At 48.4% G+C, this 12,305-nt stretch overlaps 1 protein-coding gene across 1 annotated transcript in view; it reads left to right on the top strand.

The window, feature by feature from the left end:
* Nucleotides 1-3,876, top strand: part of LOC130378714 (voltage-dependent P/Q-type calcium channel subunit alpha-1A-like) — a 38,650-nt gene extending 34,774 nt beyond the window's left edge. The window contains 5 exon segments of the mRNA XM_056585409.1: nt 321-546; nt 936-1,183; nt 3,126-3,366; nt 3,439-3,695; nt 3,697-3,876. Of these exon segments, the coding sequence (XP_056441384.1) occupies nt 321-546; nt 936-1,183; nt 3,126-3,366; nt 3,439-3,695; nt 3,697-3,876 (1,152 nt within the window).
* Nucleotides 3,877-12,305: the final 8,429 nt, after the last annotated feature.

Genomic DNA, 12,305 nt, shown 5'->3' with positions numbered 1-12,305 from the left:
GCAAAAGGGTACCTGCAAGAAATAGTGTTCAACCCATATCAGACCTGGGCACGCATTGCAGCTGTGCTGCTACGCTATGCTACGCCATTTGACACTATGCTATGTACCTGTGCTCGTCATCAGTGAGTGTTAGCGACCTCGGGGCGTGCAGGGTGGAGGTGGGGTTTGAGGCTGGGCTGATGAGGATGATGATGATGTGGAGGAGGATGACGATGATGAAGATGGGGATAGGGTTGATGCAGGGTCGATCTCTTACTTTCCTCCTGCTCTCCGCTTCCTCCCGTCTCTCCCTGCGTGCCACCTGTCTGTCCGCTGAGCAGACCATCACGGACACCAGCCCCATGCGCCGCTCCACCTCCAGCCTGGTGCACGGGCGCTCCGGCCGGGGTGTGCGTCTGGACGAATACTCCCTGGAGCGGGTGGTGTCGGAGGAGGGCCGCCACAGTGGGGGCGGCGGAGGGGGGCAGCGCCGCCACCGCGACCGCAGCGACCGGAGCCACCGGACGTCGCAACGCTCGCTCACCAGATACACCGACGCAGACACAGGTGTGACGCACACACACATTAACACACAAACCCACACATATGCACACATCAATTAACACACAAAGCCGCACACATGCACACTCGTTCATGCATATGATCATAATTAATAAACGTAAAAAGTTTAAAATGTAAGTCACAAAGTATGTTACGCGATAATACAAGATGATAACGAATGATCGCTAAGAAACAGTAAGCTCTAAGAACCCATATCCTACTAAGGTCAAAAGTTAAATGAAATATTTGACCGTAGCAATTTGCACATGGAGGTGAGTCAGAGCATGATTCAAGGTGGTAAAAGCGAGGTGGCCGATTTAGTCCCCCCGATTTATTTCTCTCGGGTCCCACAGGACTTCTAACACCACCCCTGTCCCATGCCCTGGCACCTCCAGGCCTGGGCACCGACCTCAGCACCACCACCCAGTCGGCGGAGCTGCCTCCCAAGGAGCGTGAGAGGGAGCGGGGCCGGGCCAAGGACCGCCGGCACCACCACCACCACCATCACCACCACCATGGCTCCGTGGACAAGGAGCGCTACGACCGCCAAGACTACCCCCACCGGCAGCCACACGACCGCGACCGCGACCGCAACTGGTCCCGCTCCCCCAGCGAGGGGCCCGACGGGCGGGGCGGCCGACAGGTGGGGGGGCCCCTTAAGAGGAGACACGTTATCCTCACATACAGTCACTCCATCACACCCTTGTACCTCCCCCGCTCTACTCTGTGTTGCCCAGTCAGGACCTAGTAGTAAAATACAGCCGGCAGCCAAAAAAAGAATGAACCTATAACCTACAGACTCTTAGAAACGTGCCTCAACCTATAGCATAGTACCTTAGAAACGTACCTTGAACAATAAATTCCCATAAATTAGCTTTACCTGCAAAAAACATATCTTAACATATGGACGTCGCCGTAACCTATGGACTTTATCGTAACCTTGAGAAACGTATTAACTGTATAGACCTTAGGGGTGGGAATCTCTTGGAATCTCACGATTTGTTTCTATTCCGATTATGAGGTCAACGATTCGATTCTGAAGCGATTATTGATGCATCTCGATGCAACAATTTTTTTTATGTACATTTCCATGCGTGATTTTCGAAGATATATCTATACATCTGGGTTTGCTACTCAGAGTTTGCTAATCACTTCCTACTTTTGTGATGATCAATAAAGACATCAACAGATGAATTAACTTATCTAATATTTCATACAAGAGAAAGCTTTTGTCACAAATATGACTTTCTATGAACAATGCAATAATCAATGCAGCTTGCATTATAACACAATACGGAGGCATGCAAAAAATAGGTTTCAGTTTTATTTTATTTCTAATCTTTCTTTTCTATTTCATTAAAGGAAAAGCTGCTCTTGAATTAGAAGGAGTTCTTGTGTCTGGCTGTGAGTTTGCGCACATGCTATGCGTAGGCTGAATCGCAATCATGTCAAGACAAATCAGATTGGCCAGTACACACTGAAGTGTGTACTAAAATTACAAAAATGATCCCTCTCTGGCTAACAGAATGTGGCAGCAGGCAAATTCTGATTATTAATTTATCTGCATCGAGACAGAATCGTTCTATCGAGAATCGCGATGCATCGAAGAGTCGATTATTTTTCCCACCCCTATATCCTCACCTTTAAAACCTTACCTTAGCCTGTTTGATTTTGATCTTTACCTATATAGACGTACCCTAGCCAAGAACCTGGAGAAAGGGTGGTAGTTTACCGTGTATGTCTCTAGAATCATGGATGGCAACCAGCTGTCACATGGGTGGTCTAGTGTGTAGTTGCTCTTCCACTGTCAACTCTTATTTGTGAATGAAAACATTTTGGATAACTCTGCAACAGAGGACCGAAAATAATGTATTATTTATAAAGTAAATAAAGTATTATTTAGGAATTATTATTGGGAATATTCAGTTTCCTTGGTGCCTGTGTATAAACTCTAAAGAGATATTTTTAGAGGACACAACTTATTGTCTTTTGTTCAAAGTTACCAAGGTGCTAATTGCAGCTTACATTCATCGTGAAGATTATGGCCGCACTGGAAAGTTATCATCATTATATGTGTCTTTAGAAGTCTGCAGTGCAGTGACTATATTAACAAATCACTGCAGTGCAATAACTGTATCAACCAATCACTGCAGTGCATTAACTGTAATAACAAATCAGTGGAACCCTCTAAGTTCCTACTTAATGCTGCTTTAAAATCACCTACTTATTGATTTCAATTTCTCCTTTTGTTTTATGCCTTTTCTTTTGTCACTTGTCTATTTTCCCATGTGACCTTTGGCTTTTCTATGTCAATTCTTTGCCTCATTGCCATGTTTCTGAATGGTTATCAATGGTGTTTATCTCTCTCTCTCTCTCTCTCTCTCTCTCTCTCTCTCTCTCTCTCTCTCTCTCTCTCTCTCTCTCTCTCTCTCTCTCTCTCTCTCTCTCTCTCTCTCTCTCTCTCTCTCTCTCTCTATGTCTACCTGTCTATCTTTGGTGCCTCTGCTGTTTGCTGGTGTGTTTTGCGTGTGTGTGTGTGGTTGTGTTGTTGTTGTTTTGATCTTCTTGTTTACATGTTGCTGTAGGGCAGTAGTTCCGTAAGCGCCAGCCCGGTCCCCTCCACCTCGGGGACCAGCACGCCACGCCGTGGCCGCCGCCAGCTGCCGCAGACCCCCGCAGTGCCCAGGCCTCACGTCAACTACTCCCCGGCCGTCCGCAAGCCCGCCTACGGGGCCCCGGGCCCCGGGGGTCGCCTGCGCTCACCGTCCCCCCGCCACTTCTCCCCGCCCGACCATGAGCGGGCCTACCACCACCGGCCGGCGTCCTGCCACACCTCTCCCCACGGCTCGCCGCACCACGGCGGCGGCAGCGGCGCGGGGGGCTCCACCTCCATGCAAGGCTCGCCGCGCTCCACGCGTCACCAGTCGCCCCGCTCGCCGCGCCACGGCTCCCCGCGCTCCCCCCACCGGGGCCGCTGGAGCGGGCCCCCGCCCGGGGACGGCCCCGAGGGGGACGGACCCTTCTACGAGCGGGACTACGAGTACGAGCGCCACCACGAGCCCCCCGCCTACGAGCAGAGCCTGTCCCATGGCAACCCGCACCCCCGCACCCCCAGGACTGCCCGCCATGGGCCCCCGCCGCCCCCCGGCCCCCCACCCCCACCCGCACCCCCGCCGGGTCCCCAACGGCTACCGCTCGTCCTCCACCTCGCCGCACCGCCGGGGCCCTCCGGGGGGGGCGGCCCCGCACCCTCACCACCGGCCCCCGCACGCCCGCGGGCCCCCTAGGGGCCCCCACGAACCCTACAGCGAGACGGACGAGGACGACTGGTGCTAGCGACCGCCGGGACGGAGGGTTGAGGAGTGGGGGGGGGGAGGAGGAGGAGGGAGGAGGAGAGACTGGAACACACACTGGGAGGGGGGGCTTTGGGGTCCAGACTGCTTACAGGAAGTAGGCGGGGCGACGAGGGGGTGAGTGTGGGAGACTCTTAAAAAAAAATACTAATAAAACGGCTCTCTGACCAAAGAGCGACACACTGAACCCCCCCTCCCCCAGCTCCCCCGCAACCCACCCCCCGCCTGCAGATGTCCGCCGCAGAACTGCACTACCCAGAATCCTCTGCGGGGCCAGCAAGACCAGGGTTCAGTGGAGTGAGCGCCCGGAAGTGAATCAGACAGGCGTGCACCAGGTCGGGGGGGAGGGGGGTCCGCATCCCAGGTGGAGCATGTTGTTGGCTCGTTAGAGGCTCACACGCCCAGGGATGGCAGGGACTCGACCTCAGTGGCCTGTCTCCGTCCCCTCGCTTCGGCAGTGTTGTTCCTTGCCACCCCCCCCCCCCCCCCCGCTCCCGCCCTCGTAGGCATAGGAGGAGGAGGGGTCTAAGGCTTGCTCTCCGCTTCCAGAGAAGGGAAACGACGACGACAAGAAGAAACAAACGACTAGAAGCCAGGGACCCTTCCCTTACATGCCAAGCTATGCCTCCAGGAAACCACTTGACTTGAACCCTGAAGACGAGAGCGACACCTTACTAGGAGGAGCAGAACCACTTCAACTTGTTCTCCTTCCTAAGGGACAGAACCAGGAAGCTCCGCCTACACTGCAAAAACCAGCCAATCCCAGTGTTGGCTGATACTTGATGAGTTTTATCATCTCTGTTTACTGTTATAGACTCAATTAATGCTGACGGCACTGGTTTGACACCACTTCCTCTGTGGTGATGTGGTGGTGGTGGTGGTAATGTAACAAGGGGCACTGTGTGACCTCACTTCCTATTTCCTGTGTGCTGGGGAGTGGGTTCTTTGGGGGGAGGAGGGGGGGGGGGGGCGCTATGTCGTTTTTTCTCCCCAGGGGTGTGTGGGAGGAGTTTAATTGGACGCTATGGATGAAATGGCAGGAAATGATATCACACAGTGGTAATGGGCGGAGGAGTGGAAGGTATTTCTTCAGTATTTCTTCTATCGGTTACTTCTTGTTCGGGACATTAGAGCTTGATTCTTTTCTTTGCATTCGCTCAGCCTCCTTTCGATATTTTTCTCAGAGTCCAAAAACTTGATGGAAACCTGCATGACTGATTGATTAAATACATACTAGAGAGGCAGTTTAACTGGTGTGAGCGGGACCTGGTTTATTAAGGAAACCCTTCCATTTAGGTCCATCCAAGAAGTTCTCTTTCCTCCTGCTCTCTCTCTATCTCACTCGTCCTCACTCGCTCTCTTTCGAACACGCACGACAATGGGCGGCCATTTTGAGAGTCTTGTGCAACGTGGATGCTGCTAGCGTTGCTAAGCTATAGCTAAACCTTTGGTCATGCATGGTTAGGAACAAGAGAGAGAGAGAGAGAAAGAGTGAGAGTGGTAAAAAAAGAGAGAGACTTATGAGGAATGGACCTTTTTTTCCACACCGGATTTAATTCTTGTTAACGATGATAGTCTTATGAAAAATGCTATAAATGTCAATGAAAAAATGATTACAATGATGATGATGATGAAGATGATGACGATGAATGATTTGTAGAACTGTTACTGTAACACTGTTGTTTCATTTGGAGTTCGGTAATGCTATGCCCATCTTGTTTTTTATCAACGATACCCCCCTCCCCCCCCCCCCCCCCAACTCTCAGACCACCCACCGGGTACATACACAGCAGTCTACTGTAAGTTATCTGAGGGACATCCTGCTGTTGCTGGGGTCTCTTTAGTGAACAAAGAATTTCAGGACGTTCATGGCTTATTAGATGTTTTTTGGGTGGAGAGTGAATCTCGGCGACACGAACCGGAAAATATCTGCTGAAGTCTGCCTTTACCTTCTGGGAAAGTCTGTTGTTGTTTAATTGCTTTGTCGTTGTTGTTGTCGTTATCGTTGTTGTTGTTTTCCTTGGGTTCCCTCCTGCTGGCGTTGTCAGTGCAGTATTATAGTGTGTTAACAGTATTGAGGTGCTGTTGCCATCTCTGGCCACCAGAGGGACGTCATCCACACATACAACCCATCCGTCTGTTTTTTACACATCTTGAGTGGCAACCCTCCCTTAAACATGGCACGTCGCACTACCGTTCTTCTTTTGGTTTTGGGTTTTATTATGTTGTGTCCCCCTTTCGGTGGGTGTCTAAAGTGTGTCTGCAGTAGTCGACAACAAACACACAGGGACTGTGCCAAAGTTGCACGAACCGCCCTAAACCCCCCTCCCCAACCCCACCTCATGGACCCCAAACCCCGCCCCCACTGTCAAATAACCCGCCAACCGGTGCCGCCCACTTCCCCCCTCAGCTCAGGATGACCACCCAGAGAACAGGCGGAAGTGAGGTCGCTCCACCGGAGGAAACCGCCGGTTGCCACTGGCGACGCCTTTTTGCCAGAACTCCTTGGAAATGTCTGCCTTCCTCCCCCTCTCTCTCACTCTCTTCCCCGCTCTCTCCTTTCGTCTCTCTCCGTTTATTTTTTACCTCACTCAGTCAATCTGCTGTGACATCACTGCTCTCAACGTAGCAGGAAGGAACAGAAAGGAGTTGTCATCCTTGCGGTCATGGCGACAGATTATATGTAGATTATATATAGAGCAAATGTAGAGAGGACAAACGAAACTCTAGATTTAATTTCAGAAGTAGACATAGTATATAGATAAGAAATATGATAATATAATACAGATATTCAGATAGGAGATATTTTGCCTTCTGTTAAAAAGTACAATCTTAATACACATGCGTAGGCTACACACACACTCGATTTCCTACACACACACACAAACACACACGTAGCCCCAAACCACAAGCACTGACTCTATGCAGAGACTCTATGGGGAGAAAGGATGTACACCAGATGAGAATAACTCATCTCTACCCAGATGAAATGATTATAAAACGATTATGACGCTCAAACACTCAAACACACATCCAGCCAGCCCCTGACCCCACCGTAACACCACAACTTGCCGCAGTCTTATCTTATTGTTAGCTAAATAAACACGCGGTGCAACTGGTATCTGTCTTTCAAACCCTCTTCAGTATACATGGTTATCTATCTATAGATTTGGTTATCAATCTATTCGTTTTAGTAATCAATCTTTTTATTCATTTGTATATTAATCTATTGATTGGGTTTTCAATCTATTGATTCATTGGGTTACTAATCTATTCATTTATTTGGTGATTAATCTATTCATTTGGTTATTAATTTAGTGATTTATTTATATATTTGCATATTTATTTGTTCATGATTCGTTACAGTATTTATTATATTGATATTATATATATATATATATATATATATATATATATATATATATCTTCTAATTTGTTTATTGATCTTTTAAACTGGGCCGATTTACAGAGCCGCAGTGCCTTCTGTATCCAAGTCATACGTATGACCCCTGCAGACCACGACCCCGCGACCCCACGCCCCCGCGACCCCGGCCCCTCGAACCCCCAATCCTCCCCTGATTAGGAAGTAAAGATCGACCACGCCACGCCTTAAGACAGTCCTACTGGCTTTCACACAAACACGGAGACAGGACTAATCTTTTGTGTTGATTTTTAATTTTGGAATAAAAAGCCAAGAGACTAAAAGTTGACTTTAGAGGCAGAAGTCAACGTCAGGCTGCGGTGTCGCACTCCTTGGTCCCCACATTCAGCTAGAACTCAGATTGTGTTTCTTTTCTAGAAGTTCTCCCTCCGAAAAGACGAACAAACAAACAAACAAAAAAAAACTTTGTCTTTTAATCCTTTGAGTGGTTTCTTTGAGAATTTTCAAATCTTGAACCACGTTGTATGCTACCAAGTAACTCTCTGTACTACAAACACAACGACAACACACAAGTTGGAACGGCTGGAACACTGAATGCTGCAAGCTAACCTTAGCCTTCCACTTTACCTCTCCATTAGCATAGCATGAAGCTGTCTGCTGTCCGGCGTGGAGATAGCCTGGGTCCCGTGGAGAGAGACAGAGAGAGAGAGAGACAGAGAGAGGTTCACCAAGGTGAAAAGCTGTTTGCTCACTTCTCAGGTCAATCTAGTGCTAGCTAGTTAGATAGATAACCGTAGAAGAGCGACCGCTGACAATGCTAGGAGCTTAACTGAGTTATTGTATGGTTTTACCTGGCATAGCCATTCAGTCAGACGTTGTAATGTCGACACCCCCCACCCACCCCCCTTCCTTCCTCCCCCCTCCCCTCTCCTCTCCTCCCTCTTCAAAGCCGTACATTACAGACGCTGGCTCCCCTCCGCGTCGTCATGCACAGCCCACTATAGCTCTGATAACCAGTTGCACCCGGCCGCTCATGGGTTCAACGTGCCACAGGGGAAACCCTCCTCCATTTTGGCTCTCCACTCGACCACATGCTTCGTCCAGAATTGTAACCGCAGATCCAAAATGGTCGACACACAACACTGCCCTCTGTCCGACCGCATGTTGTGTGCGTGCTTCCCAACAACAAAACAAAAACCCCATCCTTACCAAAACAATCTTTTATAATTTGGGTGTTTTCTATTCAACGCTGTTGTTGATTTTGTTGTTTTCATCGGGTATTTGGGCACTGTGCAGGGGGGTTGCAAGTCATATTTTATTTATTTATTTATTTCATCCGAGCGTTCCACTAAATGTTTTTTTTGTATTTGCTTCATCCTTGTTACTCCTCCATCACACTCTCTCATTCAGAGCTTGTGGTCCTCATTCCCACACACAACCCACAGTTTATCAAACACACACAAGCACACACACAGACACACAAGCCAAGTGTGTGTCGGTACACCAATAAGGGCTCTCTTTAGAAAAAAAGGCGATCTTAAACCTAAAGTGTAAATGTTTTGAGAGACCAAGGCACGTGGAGTCTCACTGTATAGTAGTGCTGATGTAGCGGCGTCCCGACGCTGCCCCGCCCCCGCTTCACAGGCGGGGAGGTGTGCATGCTTGAGTCAGGTTAGGGGGGTGGTTGGGGGTGGTCGTGGTGGTTTCGGCAGCGGAGATTGAGGTTAGGGGTTGGGGGAGAACGCCACCCAGAGGGGGGGAGGGGGCGGTGAGTGCGGAGGAAAGAGAGAGATCGTTCACCTGATTGCTGTTCGTGGTAGTGGTCCGTAGTGGTCGATACGGGGTCATGGAAGGTGGGGGCTGTAGTCTTTTAGTCGTAGCTCTAATAGTATTAATAGTGGTTATGTCACGAGTTGCGGAATAATCTAAACACATAGACACACACACACAATCTCACGATGGCACTGGACATCACCCCACCCACACACATGACACCAACTCTCTCCCCCATCACCACAACACCCACCCCCAGCTCCATGTTGGTGTTCAGGGGCCATTTGGGTTGTTGACCTCCATATCCATGCATCATGACTCACCTTTGGAATGGAGGGTGCCACCCATGGGAGCTACTGGGAAGGATGGGGGTTATACTGGCTGAACAGACATGGCCCTGTGTGTGTGTGTGTGTGTGTGTGTGTGTGTGTGTGTGTGTGTGTGTGTGTGTGTGTGTGTGTGTGTGTGTGTGTGTGTGTGTGTGTGTGTGTGTGTGTGTGTGTGTGTGTGTGTGTGTGTGTGTGTGTGTGCATGCGCTGCAACAGGTAACCTTCAGTGCCTTGCGTTGTCGTGGAAACGCCACCTCCACCGGAGATCGGTAGCGCAACACACTCCCCGCGCCGCCATACGCTCTTAATCGTTGCCATCGCGGTCGCCATGGTTACTTCACCTCATACCACTGCCATCCAATCAGCTGCCTGCCCACTTCCTTTTCTGAATCCAGATCATCGCAGGGTGTGTGTGTGTGTGTGCGTGTGTCCGTGTGTGTCATCAAATCTTGCCACTGTATGTTCTTCATCTCTGTAAGCTCTTCTGTACATACATATTCTATAAAGATCCTGGGGGATGAAATCCAAACCTTCATCTGCCCTGGTGGTTTTTCTGTGCTGTGCATCTCCTTGCTGCATCAATGCCTTCATTCTGGTCTGCCTTGGACTGCTCCAGCTTTGTTATTCATCTTAATGGTTTTGCTTTCAAGTTTTTTGTCTCGATGGACGGTTGAATTTATCTCTCACCAGCTTTGTTGTTGGAAGGAGACTAAATTTTCTTGCACAGTCTCTCACCCTATCTCCATCTCTCTCAGTTTTTCATCCTCTCTCTTTCTCTTTCTATTTCTCTTTTTCTTGCTCTGTTCCTCTCTCTTACTCAATCTCTATCTCTCTCCCGCTCCATTGCCTGTAATTCCATTCATGAACGCAAGGTGGCAGGATCCAGCTTTGTTTGAGACGTGATATAACATTCATCACCACTGGCAGCATCTGCATTGTGTGTTGTTTGTTTGTTCGTTTGTGTATGAGTGTATGTGTGTGTGTGTTTGTGTATGTGTGTGTGTGCGTGTGTGTGTGCAAAACTAAAATACTCAAATCCACTTTGCAAGCTTTATAAAGTGACTCACGTGGAAGAGAGTGAAAGAGTCCCAAGCTGTCGCCATAGCAACCCTCATAGGCCCTTCTCCGTCGTGCTCTCCATTCCAACCAGAAAACCATTCCACCGCCTCATGTGAAGAACAACAACAAGTTGCTTCAGAAACACCTCTACCGAGAATCACCTTTTCGGGGAACCCTTTAGCTGCGGGCCTGCATCCTGCATCCAAAACACCTGGAGGTGTGCTAACCACTGTCTCAGGTAACAGGGGAGGAGTGTCGGCAGATGTTGTTGAGTGAAACGCGAGCATTCTCAGTTGGTTCCTTTTGAGGATAACGTTTGTTATTTGCCATACCTGGGTTTCAACTCTGGTGTTTGTTGTCATGGTGAACTCTGCATTGAACAACCAACAGTGTGAGATGCACAGACAATAACAGAGACCCCCCCCACACCCCCAGGCCTCCGATGCCACCCCACCCCGAGGCGTTCTTTGAAGCAACTTCTGGGCTCCATCCATCCATCCATCGCTCCATCCATCGGCATGTCAACCATTGGAATCCAACCCTTGAACAATCTCACCAGTGCCACAGTAGAAAACCATACAGTATTCATTTAGCAAGTTTTTTTTGGGGGGGGGAAAGAGATAAAAAATAAAATAACATAAATGGCAATTTAGGATAAAAGAAGTATTTAATTACAAGATTTGCATGTGCAATGTGCATGCCACTATGTGGGATACCAAGTCAACTTCAGGAATTAAAAAAAAATAATATAAAGAAAAAAGTATATATATGTAAAAATATATATAGATAGATGTTTTTAAGAGCAATGTGTTTCTTTTTTCTTCTATTTTTAAAAACAAAAAACCTAAAAAACCTTGACCAAAAAAAAAAAAGATCCTGAGAAAAAAAAAACGGAAATGACTTTGGTGATGAAAATCAAAGAATGTTTGTTTGTTATATTGCCAGTTACTTCACTCGGGGCAGGGGTGATGGTGGGTGTGTGGGGTGGGGGGGGGGGGGGTGGGACATGAATAGATGACTCAAATGTTACAAAAAAATGAAAAATGTAATAAAAAAAACGGGAGAGATTAAACTTTTCCGTGACGAAAAAACAATCCCAGAGAGTATCAAGCTGCCTGAATCTGAACCTGGTGACGTTATCCCTGTTATTCTGGATATGAAACCTCTCCCCAATTCCCCTCTCTCTCTCTCTCTCTCTCTCTCTCTCTCTCTCTCTCTCTCTCTCTCTCTCTCTCTCTCTCTCTCTCTCTCTCTCTCTCTCTCTCTCTCTCTCTCGCTGTCTCTATCTCAGTTTTTTTCTGACTCTATCTCTTGCTCTGTCTGTCTTTCTCTGTCTATGCTGTTTCTACCAGTGCATTTTGTAATTTCAAACAGAACTCTTCCTAACGAACCTGAATAAACCAGAGAATGCATTCTACCCCCTTTGTCTCATTCTTTTGAACCCTCTGTCTCTCTCCCTCGTACACACACTCATGCACACACCATACACACGCACCCTAAATAAATCTGCAACAGGGGTTTACAGTAAACGGGTCCAAGGTCAACGGTAGGGGCATGGGCGCAGACACACATACACTTCAGACACACACACACACTCAAAACACACATGCACACCATACAAACACACATGATAATAAATAAACAATCACTCACAAACACCCTCATTGCACAGGGGCACCGATAAACAATAACCATAAACTTCACACACATCCACATCCACACACATTCACACCAACAGCACACACCCCTCGAACACACAAGCACTGCACCAACTCACACACTGACACAACCATAACCATAAATACACAAAAATGCTCACATACACACCAAGAATAACACACATGCACCAACACACACACTTTAACCATA

This window comes from Gadus chalcogrammus, chromosome 3 (assembly GCF_026213295.1).
Source record: "Gadus chalcogrammus isolate NIFS_2021 chromosome 3, NIFS_Gcha_1.0, whole genome shotgun sequence".
Classification (NCBI taxonomy): Eukaryota; Metazoa; Chordata; class Actinopteri; order Gadiformes; family Gadidae; genus Gadus; species Gadus chalcogrammus.
This window is presented reverse-complemented; position numbering and strand designations above follow the sequence as displayed.